The 22,532-nt window shown below is 40.2% G+C and overlaps 1 protein-coding gene across 1 annotated transcript in view; it reads left to right on the top strand.

Annotated features, from left to right (window-relative positions):
* Positions 1-7,330: 7,330 nt before the first annotated feature.
* The window catches only part of LOC104956807 (fibrinogen C domain-containing protein 1-like), a gene marked incomplete at its 5' end in the record, with an annotated part of 66,222 nt that continues 51,020 nt past the window's right edge, over positions 7,331-22,532 (top strand). The window contains one exon of the mRNA XM_010784349.1: positions 7,331-7,536. Coding sequence (XP_010782651.1) covers positions 7,331-7,536 — 206 coding nt within the window. The remainder of the gene's footprint in view (positions 7,537-22,532) is intronic.

The following is a 22,532-nucleotide window of genomic DNA, read 5'->3' on the forward strand; positions in this document are numbered from 1 at the left end:
AACACATCCTTCGCCATAAAACATGATGTTGCTATAACTCCTATGAAAATGTTCAAAAAGTGCTCAAACTTCACATTTGTGTTAACAGTGCAGCCGTGAAGACATCTACGGGACAGTTTTGAGGTGTCTTCAAATGCCGTTGCCACGGCAACACAATGCTCGCCTTGAAACACGGTTTTCTCATAACTTCAGTGAAAATGCTCCAAACGCCCCAAAACTTCACAGGTTTGGTAACGATGCAGCCATCAACGCATCTAAGCGTATTATGGGGTGTCATCGAATACCGTTGCCATGGCTACAGACCACTCACCATGAAACAGGATGTCGCTGTAAGTCCAATCAACACGGTCCAATCGTCCCCCAATCTTCACTTGTATATCACCGGTCCATGCCTCAACAGCTCTACCCCAAATCTGAGATCTCACCATATGCCGTTTCCATGGAAACGCACCCTTCGCCATAAAACATGATGTCGCTATAACTCTTCAAAAAAAAAACTTCACAGGTTTGGTAACGATGCAGCCATCAACGCATCTAAGCGTATTATGAGATGTCATCAAATGCCGTTGGCATGGCGACAGATCATTCACCATCAAGTTAGTTCAAAAGTTTGCGGTTCAAATATTCTGCTGCTTTTCCAAGCCTTTTTACTTTCTTTTCTCATCACAAATTCAAGCCCCCAGTGTTCATGTATCATTTCAATCTAAATTATTCACTTTCTTCTTACACATTACATTTCAACATAGCAGTTTAGCGTCAGATTTTCAGCATAAAGCATTCCCACTAGCAATTTCTTCAGGAAGTGCATTCCCTAGTTAATATTGTTCTTGCATGGGTAGTTCCTTTGCAACCCTATATAGGAAAATATTGTTACCTAAAACCAATAAATGTATTTATTTCTCCAGTGAGATTTACACTACAATCCAACTTTAAAAGAACATAAATGGTTAGATAAGAAAAGCAACAGTGTCTTTTCGGGAATGATATTTACTGAAATATGCATACATATGTATTATGCTGCATCGTACAAAGCTGCTGCGGTGAGAGACTCACTGTTAAAGACATTTACAAGTGGGAATATCCTTTTTTTTCCAAAATACAAAAATAAGCATTTCATTTTAGAGCAATTTTCCTGTATTTGCTGCAGAAATACCTAACCTGACATTGTACTGTCCAGGAAATAACAGCTATATATTTGAACGAAAAAGGTTATTAGTCTCCCCATTGTGGCCTAATGTGTAGATATTGATTTCTATATGGATCAAGGGGCTACTTTAAATGAAAGAAAATACATTTGCTCCAAAGTATGCTATAATCCCTCTTTTGCTTTGACAGGTTTCAGGGCATATTCCTGTTATTAGGTTTATAAATTACCTCCACTTTAAATTCCTGTATGCTTCATGTCAATGTTCTAAGAGAACTTCATAACATAAAAGGTAGCTATTAAAGGCACATGTAAATCTAAGGAGTAAAGCTGTGCAGTATTCAAACTCATTGACCAACCAAGGTTCAGCACCATGGTCATCGCTCCACATATTCTCTGCTCAAGGTTTACTCTGCAGCAGTGCTTGCAAGTACTCACAGTCTCTATAAGATATAGTATAATGAAATAAAACATGTAGAAAATAAAAAAGTATGGTACACACATAGAGAAATCATTATGTTATGTTATATTCTTTGTCCACCCAGTCCTTTTTGAAATATAGTTCTAGGCAGGTTTTCTTTTTCTCTTCAGAGCTACAGTCAGGATTAACAAAGCAGCCAGCGGCAACTTAGTGTTTCTGTGCAGCGCAGCCTTGACATTTCATCAAAGACATCCACAGTGAATGAGAAAACAGGCAAAGAAAGAACAAAAACATCAGTGCTGCTCTAAATTGATAAACAACACAAACTGTACCTTCCTCAAAATGCCCCCATTTTTTTAATTATATGATATATCCTTTTTTTTAAATTATTATTATTATGCCATTATTTTGGGATTAAGCTTGCTTTTGGCTATCTGTTCATAAAGATACCTGAATGGTATGCTACACTAGAAACACACAATAAGATATTTCTCCAGCGCATATGTATCAATTTGTGAATTCTGTCATAAGGTCAGTGTACCAGGTGCCGACCATCTAATATATTAACATAATAATGATCTAACTGAGATGCACAGACATACTAAACAGCCCAATATTGAATGTCTGCTGTGTCTATATGTGGTGTAGTGTTAAACCCAAGCAGGGACATCTTTGCCTGCCTGTCTGTGCTACTTTGCCTGTGGATATTTTAATTCTTCATCCCTGTGCTCTTTGCATTGGATTCCCATAAGAGCATATTTGATTTTCAAAGTTGAATGAAGCCCAACATGACGGCAGCGAAGCCCTTCTCAGCTCTGACTGTAGCAGAGTTTGTAGCACTGAATAAGTCCTATTTCACTTCATGGACTACCTGCCTTTGCTGGATTCACAAGTCAAATCAAATTAATTTAGTCAGAAGTGAATCTAAAAGTAATGACTGGGCATCTGGTCGGTGGTGGAAGAAGTACACATACACGGTTACAAGTAAAAGTACTGCATTCACAATCTAAAAGTACAAAAATATGATGGGACAGTATGTAATCTCCCATTCCAGAACATTATACATTAAATTACTGGATTGTTACTTTTTCAGCACAAATGTGTTCATCACATCTGGTACAGGTGGAGCTACTTTTATTAACGTTATAAAATAGTGCTGGATATTTTAACTATAACTTTATAGCATAGTTTAGGTCTTAATTTATTTGTTTTTGCTAATAATCTGAACCTGTGAAGTAATAAGTAACTCATTCTGTAAAATTAATGTAGTGGAGTAAAAAGTAGATTATTAGCTTCCAAAATGTAGTTGAGTAGAAGTATAAAGTAGTATAAAAATAAAAATACTTAAGTTACAATTACCACAACATTGACTTAAGTACAATACTTGAGTTCTTCATTACACCACTGCATCTGGTAGACATCTTTATTTGGATTTTCCTGCTGCCACATCAATTATTCTACTGTATGCTTATTGCATTCAAAAATATAGAGTAAGATCAAATATAATCAGAAAAGTTGGATGCAGGACATGTGCATGTTTGGAAACGACTTCAATGTGTTCCACAGATGAGCAGTGTGAGGGGGAGACGGAGGATAGAGTGCATTACGATGAGTTCACTTCCCACTGTGCAGGGCCTGCCTTGTCACACTGACTTACTTTGAAGGGTTTATGTGACTTAGAACTTTGTCAACAAACTGATGAGATTCAGAACCGGTACTTTCTTCAAAGGTCCTCACTAGCAAATGCACACACACCCACCCAAACTCTCCACACATCATTAGAAACTCAACTTTTGAGGGAGCAAAACGTCACAAAAGTATTCATATAATCATATAATCCGTTCTTATTGTGCATCCATGGGTAAAGATAAACGCATGTAGTGCTGAACCTGCTGAACACGTCACATGAACGTGCCGGGTGGCGCGGTCCTGTGGGTTAGATCCGCGTTCATGATGCAGAGGGAGATAACTCCCAGAATAACGTTATTAGCACATTTTACAACTTGAGGACCGAATGTTTTTAATAAGGGCTATACAAACTACTGGGTAGTTTATTTAGTTTAAAAAAAATTATCCAACGATTTACAGACCACTCTTTCCCAATGTTAGTCAATGGGAAAAAGTTTTTCCAGGCCCAGCGACTGATACGGAAGTGTAGTACCGCCGTTTGGCCACAACCAATATTTTCCTCAGTGTCCGGCGCACTCTGTTCGGTGTCAGTGTCCGGACACACCACATGTTCCTTATTTGCATCAACACTAATGCGCCTTTGATCCCACATCCTGCTGCCATAGATGCTTAATAGTGCACCAAATCAACAGCTGAAAAAAATCCCAAACAAATGAACTTCTTCCTCCTTTCTGATTCCAATGTGCTACACGCCTGTTGTGTTCACCTGCAAGATGGCGTTTTTAATCTTTAGTTTTCTTTAATGCATTTCAGTAGGAACCAGAAAGTTCAAGGTGACAGATGAAAACCTTGTTGGTTTTGGTGTTTTAGTAGGATTTATTTTACGGTAAGAAAAATATGGAATAAGAGGGACCATGAAGTCCACAATAGAGCTGTCATGATATGTTTTACTAAGTTTTTACCAAAAGAACAAATATTTGGTTGATTAGTATAGCAATTGTTGTTAAAATTGCAGAATAAGCTGCTATTAAGACTTCAAATATAGATATTTTCTGCTTTCCTCTGTTTGAATTAGAAAAATTATTTGGGTTTTGGAGCTCACCTTTCCCTTTAAGACACTGGAATAGACTTTTTTCACATTTTCTACACTTTACAGAACAAACTATAAATCAAAAAAAATAATAATAAGATGGATCAATAATGAACATAATCCTTAGTGTACTCTACCCTAGTCCACAGTGTTCATATTAGCCAACAGGAGGGACTTGGCAATAAAAACACAGGAGAGATGACTTATTGAAGTAAACCCTGGTGACTAACACCTGAGAGGGAGGGGAGAGCGGGCTCTGACATTACAGAAACTATCAGTGACTGATGTACTAAATTGATAGAAGTTACAATAAAAGCTCATGAAGCCATGACCAGAAACCAAGGACCTATAAAAGCTTTTTCTGAAACACCATGTCAGTAAGACGTATATGTTGTCACTGGAATAGATAGGTATGGATTGTGAATCAATTAGGTCACATAAGAAGACCAACAATCTTATTCTGTGTAAAATAAAAGCTTGGAAGCTGAAGTAGAGGTAGAGTGTCAGTATAATCGTGAAATGGGTCTGTGTAAGGAAGACTTTTTTTTGCTGTAAGGGATCATTAAACTGAAAACTTTGAAAGCCCTAGTTTCGAAGATCCAAATGCCTGACTAATAATTTTAGTCTCTTTTAGTAATTTCCCATGGAAGCCAGACAGCTTGAGCTTCCTGTGATGAAAAGGAGAACTGGGAAATGTTAGTATTTATATGTGATGGGGATTAAAGTCGGAGCACAGAAGTGGAGGCTAGCACTGAGACCAAACATGTTATATCGTGTAGAGCCTGTGAGAACATCTTGTGTGGCCTTTTCAAATACTCTAGCTGTTTAACATTTCAACAATTCTAAGGTTCAGGCACACAATCTGTGACAGTGGGTGTTTCTCAATGTCGAGGGATGCTGCTCCAGAGCCATTATTTCAAGCATACTACATCTACCGAGGCCAGCGTAATTCGTAGCGAAAATTTTTGAGGCTGCACATGTGTAGACTCCACGGTCTTAAAATCCCCACAATGCTTTGCGTACGGACCAATTTCCAAATCTTTGGCGGAAATCGCGCTCCATTTAAGGCGGGGCCTCGCATATGACGCACACCTGTTACCCTGTTCCACAATTCTTCGTTTTCCGAGGCTAGGAAGGATTCTTGCCTCGCTTCTGAAGCAAGTGACTCGGAAGACATGTGCTAACAAGCAAGCGTCCTCGACATTGAGAAACACCCACTGCCTTCATCACAGAGTTCCTGGGGAATATATCTCCTTGGTGTAAAACATGTTTGTCAGTCACAGTAAAGGGGGCTACTGTTCTGCTTGTCTGTAGCTTAAAGGCTCCCTCCCCCTTCTTCTCTGCAATGTTTCCTGAATCTGTCTGTCTGTCTTTCTGTGTGTTATATACTCTCTCTCTGGGTTGTATTCCTCAAATATACATGTTGGGAAAATACTCGATGTACTCTTTCAATATCAGAATACACATGATAACAAAGGCCCATCTGTAGCTTTGTACGTAGCAGGATGTATGATTACCTAGAAGAGCATCAGAACTGTTTTAGGCACATGATAGCTATGTGATTAACATGATGATTCAGCCTCTATGGAGATAAACATATGACAAGCATGATCTTTTCTGATGTGGGTCTAATCTGAACTAAGCATAGAATACTGCTTTGAACCGGTATTCCTCCATCTTGTGACTGCGATACTCCGTCTCTTGTATATCAGCGTGTGAAGGACACTGTTCAGAACTAGTTGTACCAAATGCTCTGTATGTGATGACTACTTCCATTCTTGCAAGGATAATGAATACATGGATCCTGATATTGAAGCTCAAGCCGGTGACGAGAGATATTTTTCTAACAGTACATGTCATAACTTTACCACATCTCCTCCTCTCCGTCCTCCATTATGTGTTTTGTTTCCTCCTTCTTCCTACGATGTGTGTTATCTGAAATCTGTCTCGGTGCTATAAATCTGTGTCTGCAACCTGCAGGATCACGTCCACCCTCCACCTTTCATGTCTTCATTTAGACCTACTTGCGTTCCGTCTTTTTTTCTTTGCCGCACTTAGCCTCTGTTGTCCCGCGGTGTCATCTATCACCCCCCCCCATCCATCTCACCATCTATCTTTCTTGATTCTATGTTTTCCACACAGCCGTACTCTTTCTCCTCATTGATCTTCTTGAGACAATCTATCAGGAAGAGATTGGCTAATACTAGACTTTGAGGTTTTAATTTCATAGGATGACTTCATATTAGGACTGGGCAATTAGCCAAAATCTTCTTCCATGATATAGGTCTTCTCATATCTCCATAACGATATTTATCACAATATATTATGTTTCGCTTAGCATGTGAATTAAAAGTTTGAAGTTCTGGTTGATTTACCATTTAAGTCAGAATTTAGTGGAAAATGAACATCACAGTTTCAAGGGAAATTACACTATAGAGACAATCAAATTGTCTATTGCATAAAATCACTGCCAATGTGAAATGTGTTGTCAAACAAATCCCTTGTCTGAAATAAAATCCCATGAGAAATTTGAGTTATTACATTTAATTGAATATACTTCCAAGCTTTGAAAAATGATTAATACGTCGAAACAAACAAGTTATATATACATATATATATATATATTATATATACTGTATATAGAGAGAGAATACACAATCAAATTCCATAAATCATAAATAATGATGAACATATACAAATGACTTCAATAAGCCACACAAATGAAGTGTTCCAAATGTAGGATCAAGGAGAAACTGCTTTCCTAGTCTAACTATCTCGTACTGTATCTGCTTGTTATTTAAATTTGGTCGATTTAATGGTGTATCATTTGTTGATATATTATTTCCTCACAATTTCATGGAAAGACAATTCATTATCATATTGAATTAGCCTGTATCACTACATAGAACCAGAGCTGCTCTTTTAGTATCTAATTAACTCATATGCCTCTTTTTCCCTGCGGCAGACAGAGGTCAGAGTGCTAAAAGTGTTATATCATGTTTTCCTCATCCTCTCCATATTACGGATTCCACTTTCCCGCTCCTAGCAATCGTTCCCTGTGCAAGCCATATTGGAGATAATTTATTTCATGTCTCGTCCTCTCACCTCTCCCCAGGCTCGCGTCCCCGTGACTGCGGTGATCTGTACGCCAGCGGCCAGCGAGAGGACGGCATCTACTCTGTGTTCCCTGTGCACCACCCTGCAGGCTTCCAGGTCTACTGTGACATGACCACAGATGGAGGAGGCTGGACGGTGAGTCAGAGGAGAACACACACACCTATAATGCTATACACACACACACACACAACCCTCATAAGCTGTATGAGTATATGCCTTAAATAGAGACAGCCCCTACATTTATAGCAGGGGTATAATCAAAATAAAAACGGGGAAACAAAGGCATGAAAGAATGTCTGCTTTTACAAATCTGTTTTATAGAGGCCTTATATGCTTCTGTGGTTTTCCCTCTCCTGTAGTGTCTTCTAGGTTGTTGTGCATGTAAATGGTCTGCAAAGGCTAAAATCCCTTTGTTCCCTCCAGAGGGAGTTTCTCTCACACTCCCCCCCCCTGCCTGAAACGCCTCAATTGGACTCCTTTGTTTACTTCACACTTGTATTGGCTAGGGTTCCAACAAGTTATACGTGATAGGCTAAGGCGCAGACATCACTAAGCGGTTGACCAATCACAACAGAGCCGGCCAGCTAACCAATCAGAGCAGGCTGGTCTCTGGTTTCAGACAGAGGGTGAACTATCCACTATACTGTGTTTATTTTAATGTAGTACATTCAACTGTTTAGGTTTTAGTGCATGTAAATGGTCTGAAAACAGGTAGTATGAGAAAAATAAAGAGCTTTTTGAACATTAAACATGGAGACATGTCACATTAGAGCCGCAAAGTACAAATATGAACCTGAAAATGAGTGTAAAATCCTAATTTATTGAATAACCCCAACATAGAAATTATTCACTAAGCATAATTTGTTCTAACTGCAGCATGGGTTCAATTCAAAATTAGTCATACAGTGCAAGAGGTCGTTTGCTGTTTTTCTGGGCACCTGCTGTGATTACAGATGCACCGCCTTAAGAATCTCGTGCATCTATCTGCAAAGGACTCATCAAAGTGTTATCACAAGGGATCTTACGCAAAGGTTTCATGCAGACCTGTTTGAAAGCTGTTTTTATTTTTGGTTTTTCATTTAGAAAACATAACACTAATTAGTCACATCTAAGTGAGGGTGTCATAGGTAGATTGCTTAAAGGAAAATGAATAAAGAAAAAGCTAGACAAAGAGTGATGAGACAATGAAGCAGAGCAACAACACATAAATGATATCCGAAGAGTCATGATGTGTTTATGGGTTAAGTTAATGCTCCCATGATGACACAGGTAAGCTGTTACCTTGACAAACGATCACATAACACCACAATATCATGGGAATCTAATCACGATGCTCAGTCTGACGCTAACATATTTCTCCTGTTATAAAGATAGAATTGTTTACAATAAGCAAGAAACAATGCTCATTAAAATCCAGCTTCCATATTGCATGTGTCAACAAGTTTTCTTCTTGCTTTTAATTCAGAAACAAGAATATGTGTCCATTACAACTGGTGCATGTCTGACCTGTTTAAGTTTTGGTTTGTCTTTCTGTAAAAACATAAGAAGAAGAAAAAAAGGACACTTAGAGTTCTTCAAATGCTTTTTTCCCTTGATCAAACATCCGTCAGTTACGAAAGTAAACAGTTGTTTAAGTGAGAGTGTATACTGGAAGCACTGTGTCTTTTGGGAATGAGAGACAGCGAGGTGAACAAACATTGACACTGAGCTGTTTGAAGTTATATTTGGAAGTTCGGTTTAGATGTATTTTACTGTGAGGGCACACACACACACACACACACACACACACACACACACACACACACACACACACACACACACACACACACACACACACACGCACGCACGCACGCACGCACGCACGCACGTACTCACTCACTCACTCACTCACTCACTCACTCACTCACTCACTCACTCACACACACACACACACACACACACACACACACACACACACACACACACACACACACACACACACACACACACACACACACACACACACACACACACACACACACATACTCACACTCACACTACATACACATACTCACACACACACACACACACACACACACACACACACACACACACACACACACACACACACACACACACACACACACACACACACACACACACACACACACACACACACACACACACACACACACACACACACACACACACACACACACACACACACACACACTGGTTAGAGCCATTTATTTCTCTTTGTTCTGAAGTATACTGTAGCCGTCCTTAGGGGAAGAGGAGCCGTTCTGAATAGAGAACTGAGGCCTTGTACCACTTCAAATGCCAGCTACATGAATCCATCACAACGTATTTTTTTCACAGGTTTTGATGCATGTATTTAAGCCTCAAGGATCTGATTTAGCTATTTAGAGATCTATTTGCCAAATCTATACTATAAATTGCTATGGAAATAACGTCTGTTTCTTTAATGCCGTACGAAGTGATGCAAGGCTGCATTAAAAAGCGTAATAAATACATTTACGGCCTATATTAAATCTGCTACCTTCTTTCAGCGTGTAAAATGTGTCACTATCTTGACATAATGTCCCCGGATAATTTTAGACTACTTAAGACGGACATGTTTAATCTTCCTCCCATGAATGTGTGACGACGTTATGAAGATCTGAAAATGTCTACATATTTTCAATCAGAAGTGTTTCTCGGACCTGTCAACAGCTTATTGTGCACATTTATTTGCGATTTTTACTATTTTTAAATGTAAACACTATGAAAATATTGTCAGGTATATTAACAATTACACTTAGAAGAAAAAAAATGATGTGTATTCTCATCTATCTCTGCCCACTTCATATTGCACACTCACTAAAAACACAAACAGCAGATATCAAACTTCAACTCAACTCATGGCAGTGATTTGTTTGTGTGTGTGTTTGCTTGTAAATCGGGGACTAACTGCGTGAGGTAGGCAGGGTTGTACCCTCCGATCATCAAATAAAACAAAACTGTCAGAAGGACAGAGTGCTGAGCACAGCGTGATGGAATAGTGCTACATAGCAGACTGTCAGGGGGTAAGTGTGTGTCTGTGTGTGTGTGTGTGTGTGTGTGTGTGTGTGTGTGTGTGTGTGTGTGTGTGTGTGTGTGTGTGTGTGTGTGTGTGTGTGTGTGTGTGTGTGTGTGATCATGGTCCCGGCTTAGCTTCCTTCTCACACCAAGTGTTAAGTAACATATTGTCCCATAATGTGATTTACACAGCAGCTCCGATTGGGGATATAATGCAGCCGTTACTGATCCTTCCTGGTGTGTTGAGCTGATTGTGATAACGCCTGAGATCCTCATTAAGAGATCGGCAGGAAGGGAGAAGGGATGCTCGGTGAGTTGAGTGGCTTACTGTCTGGGTTTAAATAAGGAATGAGCCATATGCCACCTGATTAGCATACTTTGACATATACCGTAGCAGTGTTGCAGAGGCTGCTGCACACACACTCGGAGAGGAGCAGGGTGTGCTTCAGAAGACATTACATGTCATTTGTTAGACTTACATACATTCAGTACTGTGGACAATCCCCACAGGAGCAATTTGGGGTGAAGTGTCTTGCCCAGGGACACAACGACATGCTGACTGCAGTGGGACTCAAACTTGCTATCCCCTGATTCAAAGTCCAGCGCACTAGTGTCCACTGAGCCACAGCCTCCCTCCACTGAGCCACAGCCTCAGACATAAAGAACAGACGGCCTGATGTGGAGAGAGAAAGTGAGATATACAGATAAAAACACAATAAGGGAGCAGCAATTTCATTTCTTCCCTCTATACTCTGAAATGTATTCATTCAGATGTGGTGAAAGATAAAATCTCTCAGTTATATTATATTTGCAGTATAAAGGTAAGCCAGAGGGAGCCTCCAGGATAATGCAGCTGTCTTAAGTAATGGTGACAGCAGGAACAGGACTCTGGATTTAGATGTCACTCAGCAGAACTGTAGCGTCAGTCAGGCATGACCTTTGGGAGGATGTTTGTTCATATGTCTGTTCACATGTCTACATATACAGCAATCAAAATTCACTGTAGCCCAACAGAGATTTGTTTGAGTCAGTATGACGACAGTAGGGTTTGTGGGTTAGTTTCCAAGCCCCCATTTTGATTTAAAGCTTTGCTTTAGAACATGTTACAAAAAAAGAACATCATATGTCATCAGCTTTTGAATTCATTATTTTGCATAATGTTGATCTGTATGGTCAAACAGCCGAAGAACCTGGCCACCGTCACATGCCACAGTTTAAAACTTTTGTATGGGAAATTATGATTATCAAGTGAAAAAAAATATATATATATATATCTATACATGTATATATTTTAAATGACTTAAACATTTACTTAAGGTCTTAGAACTTTTCCCAAAATCCATCAGCTGATGGCTGTTTTCCATACTGTTGCTATGCAGGATGCAGAATCAAACAGCCCAACCCAACCTGGCCGCCAACAAATGCCACAGTTCAATTTATTTTATTTAACTATTATTATCAAGTGAATGGAAAGCTATAATGCTTTAACAATAATTATATTCTGGAAGTCTTACATGCCACAAGAGATTAGATCCATTTAGTTTAGATATGGTCCCTTTGTAAGGTGACCAGTCAGAAGGTACCATGTGGCCACTCAAGTCGTGACTATTGATGTTAAATTAAATTGGTAAATGATCTCATGACGGATCATGTATAATCCAGACAAAAGCAGACTAGTAAGTATGACTAGTTGTACTCGGCTGTAGAGACCTTGTATTCTGAATGCTGTGGGTCTCTCTCGCAAAGATTAAACACTCAGAAGGACAACTCTTTTTTCCATCAGTTTATTCATGAAAACATTTCAAAAGCCAGGCTATTCCAATGTGAAACTAGTACATTGCAAAATACCACACATACTATAAATATCTTAATGCCATATGATGTGGTAACATCAATGACGGTACTGCTTCATCAATAGTGTTTGCTGAATATTTCAAGTTAGAAATAATTGTTTTCTTTACGGTGCAAGGCAAGTTTATTTATATAGCACCTTTCAACATAAGGCAATTTCAGAGAAAAAAATAGATAGTGTGTACCATGCCTGTCAGGTTTTTTTCAGAAAACCGGCGACATGGGAAAGGAGATGAGAAGAAGAACATGTATGGTATAGCTCCGAGGTGTTGTAGAGCAGAAAACATGAATCTGAAGAATATGATACAACAGACAAATCTGCAGTAATGAGTATCATTCCAAGTTTTCTTGGCTGTAAGGATACAATAATATGAGGTGCCGCTGACAAACCTTGAATCACAAGAACATATGGAGAAGCATCCTCTGGGGTATAATGACTCATAGATCACATAAATGTTTCAAACATTCATGTTTTCCCCTTATGTGAAGAACCTAGACAAAAACAACACTGTAGGTTTCTCAGAAGCTCTGGTTATTTCCTATCTAGCTACTTCGAAACAGTGCCAGGTGTTAATTTTAGACCTAAAGTGCACTAGATCACCTATTTAGCTTAGAGCACAGTGTTTGCTGTGACTAACTCGGCATTACATCAACACAAAGACAGTAAATGCCATAGGATGTAGTAAAGTATAGATATTCAGTGATTGATTTACACTGATTTGGAGTCAGGAAATGTACGTTTGGGCACAGCTGTGCATCCTGAGCAGAGCTGTGCTGGGTGGAGTAATCACTGCAGCTACGTGATTGTAATTGGCTGAAAACCATCCTCTCATCAACATGACTCAAAACAAAACCCTTTATGTTCATTTGCTGACTTTATGTATTTTTTCTACTTATGTTTCTGGTGCAATACATTTCAGTATGTATTAGAAAACCGGATGTCCTTTAAGAAATAAAGGGAGGACTATGAGTCAGTAGGTTGATTTGTCGTCATCTAATCGGAAGATTGAAATGTCAAAGACTTATTATACAAGATCCATAACCCCAAGTTACTCTCAAAAGCATGGCCAATGGTGTCCCTGAGCAAGTGGCACCTTGAATAGCACCTCTTTATGAATGGTGTGAATGCTGATTGTGTCTGTAAAAGCACTTTAAAGGGTTGAAACACTGGAATAGAGTCATCTAAATTTGTCTTGTGGCTTCAGTTGTTCATTAAAGGTTTCGTAAAATATTCAAACAGAGCAGTAACTTTTGCAACACTGTGCATTTTGCAAAAGAACACAGGGACATTATTTCTACTTCAATACAATCTAAATCATCAGACTGTTATGTCATGTAAGGTATTTTGGAAACACACAGGAGGACAGAGACATTAGTGAGGGCTGATGTGCATAGTTGTCAGAGGAAATTGGTCAGTATATCTTCACAGACATAACTCACGCCCTGCAGAATCTCTGACCACTGAGGCAGGAGGGATGATGGGAGATAGGACATCAAAGAAAAGAGCACTCATTACTAGGCCCCGAGCCCCTTCAAAACACACCTACACACAGGCACATTCGCCTACCTTATAGAAAGAGTACATTGGAATATAGAAAAACACATCTATATAATCAAAGAGGCATACATGTGGACATACAGTAAACATGTACTAAAATATGTATACACAGTAGCCCCAGATAGAGTAATCCTCTGGGCTTGCGCTCTACCTGTTTCTGCAAAGAAAGATTTGAAATGCCATTTAAACACTGCCCCGTGGCTCAGGCTAATGTCTTCTATTATTACTATTTTATTTGTTAAAAGGAAGGGACTAAAAATGACCATGTCATAAATAGTAAATGAGAGTAGATGTATCAGAGTGCATTATCAAATGGTGCTTTTATCAGAAGTACTGCAATCACTCTCGAATATACAATTCAGCTAAGAACTGAAATGTAAAAGTTTTAGATTGAATGTACGATTGTGTGCATGTTGTGTCACTCCTTTAGAGGCTCCGAGTGCTTTTGAGCATTTCATAGTGTACTGAATAAGCTTTTCACTATCTGTATCTGGCTCACAGGCTCTTCAATATTTCATCTCTGTTGGTTTATTGGTTCGGAATAAAAAGAAAATCCAGGAAAGATTTTTTTGCAGTTGTGTATTATTATCTGTAAATGTGTTTGTTGAGAAAGGAAATTGAAAACTTCAGAGTGCAATCTAACTTTCCTTCTAAACACAATGGTTTTTATAATGGTTAGAATACGTATAGGCATGAATGTGATAGAATAGTCAAATGACTCTTTAACAGATTTATAACATTATAATCCAGATTTATGAAACGGTATACTTTTTGTTGTTGAGAGGCGCTCCTCTTGGGATGCCAATGTCATATTGTTTTTTCTACTACTTCGGTCTGAGCAATCTGCCGCATTGATTTACAGAAATCTGCTGTTTATCTAAAGGGCCCCTGCTATGCTGATTTTCAGCTTCATATATGTATTTAGTGCCTCTTCTGTGACATGTTACTACTTACAAAGCCCTCAACAATCAGGCCCCCCCTATGTCACAGACCTGCTGCACCACCACACCCCTTCCCGCTGCCTCCGCTCATCAGAAGCCAACATCCTATCCATCCCCACCCACATCAATCACCGGACCTGGGAGGCTGCCCCCTCCCTCTGGAACTCACTCCACCACCTTCAAAACACTCACAAAAACTCACCTCTTCAATCTGGCTTTTAATGTGTGATTGTTTTTCTATTATTTGAATTTAACTTTAACTATATATATTTATTTGTTGTTCTTTTCTTTTCACTACATCTGTAAAGCGTCTTTGAGCACCTGTAAAAGCGCTAACAAAATAAATATATTATTATTATGTCTCCATGCTTTAATTTTCAAAAAGTTCTTTATTTTTCTCATACTGCCTCATGGTGCAACACCTCTTTTCACCCTCTGTCTGAAACCAGAACCCAGTCTGCTCTGATTGGTTAGCTGGCCGGCTCTGTTGTGATTGGTCAACTGTTTAGAGACGTCCTGCCCCTTAGCCTGTCAGGTACAATGTGTTGGAGCGCTAATCAATAAAAGTGTGAGTGTTACGTCCAAATGAGGCATTTCAGGCAGGGGGGGGGGAGAAGAAACTCCCTCTGGGGGTAACTTTGGGATTGTAGCCTTTGCAGACCATTTACATGCACAATAACACACCACAAGAAAGGGAAACCCCTAAAGCATAATAGGGCCCTTACAGTACAGCCGTGCTTGGGTCCACCCTCGGAGAGCTGCTAGCTGCTGAAGACTTTCAATTTAAAACATTTAACAAATTACATGGTTTCAGTTGTTGTTAATTGTTTATTGCAAGAGACTATTTCGTTCATTTGCCTAGCAGTTGCGATGTTCCAATGTGTCCTGTCAGTCTTATATGTGTTCCTCTGCAGTTGGTCTTGTCATGCATATTGCAATAAAATAATAAAATAAAATTATAAGAAGCCTTTTCAGACACCCTACCTGCGGTAATCTGGTTTCTTCTAATCCCTTTGCTTAGCAAGGAAGAGTTGGTTTCTATTGTGTTTAAAAAATCAGGTTACTGCCGGAAGCCAGGGCAAATCTTTTCACTTAAGCACGTATAAATGCAGAAATTGTGTTTAGGTGTATGAGAGGGAGTGAGAGCGAGAATAGGACTTTTTGTGGGTGACTGTTTCTCCTTCTGCTCGTTTGCTCCTGCTGTGTTCGGAACACATCTGTCTTTCTGATAGGATTATAAAACATTCACCAACAGATGTTCTCAGTCCTCTTTGAAGATAGCAATTCTGCAGACTGCTGTGGATTTATGAGTGCTTTCATCAGGCAGTGTTGAATGTGTCATTGTGTCATCAATATTCTTAACAATGTAATCAAATTGTTAGCAATTCATCTGCCTGTCTGTTTTGATCTATCACAAATCTATGAAAGGAGACAGCTTTTTGAGCGTCATCAACACACTTGGTTTCCTTTATTTATATTTTTCCAAATGTTTGTTCCCCCATGTTATTCTGTCACTCATGGCTAATGTATTAATCACTCTCTGAAGATGTTGCAAATTATCTCCAGTTAGTCGGTATACAGCAGCTGTACTAAGTGACATCTGCTGCCAAACATATACACATAGTGTGTGCACAGTGTGTACATGCCAGGAGCTAACAAGCTATTGGCACTTTTCCTATTTTCCACCCAGTCAAATGCCAGATTGTAAATCTCCCACAATCAGCTTCCGAGTGCTCGTGTTGATTCTTCCCTGTGTTCTGCTCTGTCAGTCGGGGTGTCCGTCTGTGGCCAGTGTGAGCTCTCAGTGGTTGACAGAAAGCCTGCTGAAGAGCTTAAGGCTGCGTGTTAAGTTGCCTTCATCTCCTGAAGAGATTACAGGGAGCTTAATGTGATCATGCCAATGCAACAGCCCTTTAGCAAGTGTTGGGTGAGGTGGTTAAGCATCACAGATTTACTCGGTAACACTGTTGCACCTGACAAATGTGTTTGTGGGTTGAACTCATTGACCTATAGCAAGTGGTTTAAAGTAACTTAAAACATTAAGTTAAGTACTCATACTTAATATTATACCTTCACCCCACTACATTTATTTTAATGAAGTGTATTCTACTGTTTATGTTTTAGTGCATGTTAATGGTCTGAAAAGGCTCAAATCGCAAAAATGCCTCCAACACAGGCAATATGAGAAAAATAAAGAGCTTTTTGAACATTAGAGCATATAAACATGTTGCAGTAGAGACACAAAATACAAATATGAACCTGAAAATAAGTATAATTGGTCCCCTTTAAATAAGGATTATACAAAGTAAATTAGCTCCACGTTTACCAGTGAGAAACAAGTAACTGCATCATTATTTAGAATCCAAACATACTTGTATTCTCTTGAAATGGGCCATCTGCGTTATTATTACCTTGCTCATCCCTTTTATCTTTAACCATATTTTGATGCTAATGCTTTTTATTTGTTAGACGCTTTTATCCAAAGCAACTTGCATACATTCAGTACTGTGGACAATCCCCAGAGGAGCATTTTAGGGTGAAGTGTCTTGCCCATGGACACAACGACATGCTGACTGCAGTGGGGTTTGAACCTGTGGCCCCCTGATTCAAAGTCAAGCACTCTAGCCACTTAGCCACAGCTGCTTTTGTACTTTTTCTTGAGTTACATCTTTTATGCAGGACTTGTGCTTATGACAAAGTATTTTGTACTTTTCACTTACAAAATCTAAGTAATTATTTCACCTCTGTCTCAAACTCACCGTTTACCATTCACAGCGTTGTTTTATGTTGTTTTCATATACATTTTATTGTTGCACTGTTCTCCAATTATTTTTATATTTGTATTCTTCCCTGCACATGAGGTTGCAGTCCTGGAACAGAGGTCTCACTTTTCTGACAAACTGTCACAGAGTTCCCTTGACTGGGGAGGAAGAGTACATGAGACTTTGAGCTGTCAATACTTAGTTTATGGCGCCTTGCTGACACCGAAAATCTGACAAAACATGTTACGGCAACCACTCTCCCCCTCAAAGGTACTTTCCTTCATCCGAACGGCCTGTCTGCCTTTGTGCTGTGCTATCTTACAATGCATCAATACAAAATGCTGGTGCAGAAAGTACGAGCGGGGTGAACGACAGCTTTTCCGAATCCTCAACTTTAGCTGTACACAACTTTTAGATTGAATGGGGACTGAGGGTGTTTCTCAATCTCGAGTAAGGCTGCTCCAGAGCCACTATTTCAAGCATACTACGTCACCGAGTGCCGCCAAAGTACTGTTCCAATCTCCAGCATACTTGGAATTCTACCGAGCCCGGCGTACTTAGTTTGGAAAAATGTCGAGGCTGCACATGTGTAGACTCTGCAATCTTGAAATCCCCACAATGCTTTGCGCACGGACCAATTTCCCCAAATCTGTGGCGGAAAATGTAAGGCGGGGCCTCTCATATGACGCACACCTGCACACTTGCTAGCCTGTTCCACTCTTCGTTTTCTGAATGCCAGGAAGTATTCTTGCCTCGCTTCTGAAGCAAGTGACTCGGAAGACATGTGCTACCAAGCAAGCGTACTCGACATTGAGAAACACCCTGTGAATTAAGTCTAATCCTTAATTTAAAGTTTTATATTTCTATGACAGACTGATAGAGTCCCAGAGCTACAAGTTAAGAGGAAGCTGCACATATAACAACAAGTCCTCCAACTCAAACGACCAAATGGGCCGATTGTTCAGGCCCTTATTACGACCAAATGGGCCGATTGTTCAAGCGCTCAATACGTCCTATAATTACGTCTGTTAAATCATTTGATCATTGGTTTTATTATGAAAACTTTGAGACCGGAAATACTGTTTTCAACCCGTAACTTTACATGGAGGCTGCCGCATACCTCAAATCATCTTCGTAATATCTATCAAACTATAGATCCTACATATCGACTGAATAAATAAATAATAAACGACCATCTGTAACGTTTGCATTCAACGGGAGCACGAGAGGGCGATAACGTAATTATAGGACGTATTGAGCGCTTGAACAATCGGCCCATTTGGTCGTAATAAGGGCCTGAACAATCGGCCCATTTGGTCGTTTGAGTTGGAGGACTNTGGTTTAGGGGGTGTTGGGGGAAGGAGTGGTGTGTAAGCTAGGACCAGCTGACGTTATTTTAGGGACCTACGTTGGTTGAAGGAGTTGAGTTGTCGTTATTTTGACTTGAGGAGGAGGTAGCCGAGGTAGGTGGGTCGTTTTGGGGTTTACTGTGAGGTGGTAGCTACCGGGGACAAAGGGGAAGGTGGGTCCGTGCGGTTGGAACAACTCACGACAAGACCATAACTCGCCCATAAGCTGGGTGCGAGAGGAGCTGGGGGTGTAGCGGGTTCAACATTTTTGGAGTAAAAAGTGGAGCGTATAGCGGGTTGAGGCAGGGGAGACAGGTGGGCGGGCGCGCCGCTGAGTAAGGTGCGGAAGTAGAGGGGGCGGAACCTGATAACGTTGAGTAGGAGAAGCGGTAGTCGTGTTGTAGGAGTTGTCTGAGGCCCCGACCAGGTCTGCGTCCGGCGGTCTGAGGGAAGTCGTGTGGTTTGTCCGTAGTGTAGTGGGGACAGAGTTCTTGAGGTGACCGAAGGGCAGATGTACGTAGTGATGTTTGAGACCAGAGTTGATATTTCGGAGGTGTAGCCGGGGGGGGGGATGGAGTGACTGGAGAGTAGGAGATGGTGGTGGGCCAGGGAGTCTAGGTGGAGTCCCCGGCCAAACGGCGAGTTAAGGGTCCGGTTGAGGTCCTCGAAGCCCCTGTCTCGGAGAGACACGTCGGGTTTCGAGACCTGAGGGAGTGGGTTCTGGGAGCCATCAGACTAAAGTGAGTGGGGACAAGGTCAGGGCAGAGTTTGGTGGAGAAGTTGAGACTGAATAGAATTGGGCGGGGGGGAGACTTGTTGTAGGAGCTGTCGAAAACAAAACAAAACAAAAACAAAAACAAAACACAAAACAAGAACAAAACAACAGCCTGGAACGAGTATACATTTCACCAAAACCCAGATCTTGGATATATAGGAACATAAAAATAATAATAATAATTATTGTTGTGTCCAAACAGTCATGCAAAGTCCTTTAAGGGACGGAGACATCGAGACACATATGTTGAAAGATAAAATTTGCGAGATCACTGAAGTGATATGTATATTATAAATACTGCCTTATTGTGAGAAAGGTGCAAAAATTAGTTTGAGGTCGTCCTCCTTTTTCACTTAAAAAACCCCCCCGCGGATTACATCGGTCACGTCGAGATGTGGTAAAGCACGTCCAATAATATATAGATATTTGTCCCCAGCTACGATTTATAGACAATACGTGTAGAAACAAATGTTTGCAGTTAAGTACACTTTACACACAAGTTCTGCCTCGACTAGTACACACGCGCTGTAAACAACACATATACGTTGTGAAAGTAATTAGTCTCACACCATTCACCACATTACGTCCTGTGTGTCGTCAGCATAGCAGTGAAAGTCCAGGTTGTGATGGCGGAGAATCTGACCAAGGGGGAGGATGTAGATGATGAAGAGGAGGGGGCCGAGTACTGAACCTTGGGGAACACCTTGGGTGACTGAAGCTGTGGTAGAGGAGTGATTGTTGAGGGAGATGAAGTGGGATCTGTCGGAGAGGTAGGACTGGAGCCACCTGAGTGCAGTACCTTCGATACCGATATCCCGGAGTAACAGCAGTCCTTTAATGATATTCCAATGGAGGTAAACAAGTGAAATCTGTTTTCAAAGGTCTAACTACTGAGTGAGCACACCAACAAGAACATATATAGGTTATCTATTTGAAAAGCTTTAGAAACACCTAATTCTATACTTTAGCCCTGCTGGCTGATGTCCAGTGCAGATAGCTCCTATTAAAAATTAAAGAGAGGTTCCCCCCCCCACTCATGATGTTCAAGAGCAGTGGGCTGAGACTGCCATGCCTCATGCTTTCTGACGCACAGCATTTCCATTATTCCACGCAGCTCTGGACAGCGACGGCATGGAATTTTCTCGATGTGTGAATTTGCACTGAAAAACTGAAGCATATTAGGTTCAACGTAATATTCTCACTTTCAAGGTTCAAGGTTCAAGGTTCTTTATTTAGTCAACATAGCGACAGTGTAGTTATGGCGATGAAAATCTTGTTTCAAAGGCTTCTCCAACAGAGCAACACAAAACAGCCTGTCCTCCAACAAAAAACGACCATATAGGCCGATTGTTCATGCCCTTATTACGACCCAGAGACACGTTTTAAAGTGTATGTTGTTTCTTACACGACCACTAGAGGTGCTCTAGTGGTCGTGTAAGAATCAACATGCTCCCGGCCCGTTTATTGCAAACGCTCCGGAGGGACGTTTATTCACAAATAACCCTCTCTGGAAAATCCTAAATTGTGGAATAGTTTGGCCATTAAAATGCTTTTTGATTCGATTTCTGGCGAGAAGTGTATATTGTACTCTTACAATATCCCCGTCCAGTCGATGTGTAGGATCTATAGTTTGATAGATATTACGAAGATGATTTGAGGTCTCGCCAGGATAACGTGTATGCAGCTTCCATGTAAAGTTAGCGTGGGTGAAAACAGTTTTTCCGGTCTCGAAGTTTTCATAATAAAACCGGATATATTCCCCTCACTGTCAAATTATTACACAGTGATATCTGCATTACTTATCCACTAAAAAACATCAGTTTATCCTTGTTAATTACACAATATTGATTGGTTTAAATTGTGTACAATGCTTTGGTGCTTTTAACCTTCGATTCAGATAAACAAATAGTTTTTTTCGGAGTTAGGAGTTAGGACACTACAGTTTCCGAAGACACTACACGACCCAGAATTCCCAGCTATCGTTTGGGACTACAAAATCTGCCTTGCTTTACAAACTGTGATTAGTCATCAAGCCCTGTGATTGGATGTTGAAGTGGCAGTGCGACAAGGTTACGCTGAGCGTCAACAGCTCTTTGAAATGGAATAGAGAACCGCAGTGACGCGTCGTAAAACCCGGAAGTAAACTTCTTCCGGTTCCTTCTTGAAAAACCAATGCAAATTCTCCATAGGATTTTGGAAAATAGCTCGAAATAAGGTCTGTGGTTGACACACATTTAAGAGAGGGATCACGTTTTGTTCAGCCAGATAATCTCCACATGTCAACACCCTACTTTTATAATTTCTGAATCATAAATCTAGTCGCCAAAAGCGAAATGCTAACGTTATGTTATAAACAAACTAAAAGCCAGTACAGCAGCAGGGTCGCACGACTTCAACGTCACGCCAACTTAAGATCGTTTCAACTGACTTGCACTGAAACTGCACTTTGAACACTTTAAATTAAATATATTAACATTTTAAACTGTATACCCCGGTTATCTAGGCCCTTTTTGTTTTGTTTAATGTATACCACGTTCATCTAGGCCCTTTTTGTTTTGTTTTATGTATACATGTCACACTGTGGGAAACGATATTTCGATATTTCTGGATGTATAACACATGTCGAATTTTTGACAATAAAGCTGAATTTGACTTTTGCGTGCTTGCATATTTTAACAAAGCTTTTCATTTTAGCCACACTGAATTTAACTAGAAGTCATGGCTGTGTCAATTACCAGTCTGATATCGTTTTACAAAGATGACAAGAAGAGTGTAGATAGAGGAGAGAACCACTACAAGTCAGGACACGTAACAGTGCAGCCTAGATGAAGGTGTGCT

Source organism: Notothenia coriiceps, unplaced genomic scaffold, assembly GCF_000735185.1.
Source record: "Notothenia coriiceps isolate Sejong01 unplaced genomic scaffold, NC01 NC01_scaffold00026382, whole genome shotgun sequence".
Classification (NCBI taxonomy): domain Eukaryota; kingdom Metazoa; phylum Chordata; class Actinopteri; order Perciformes; family Nototheniidae; genus Notothenia; species Notothenia coriiceps.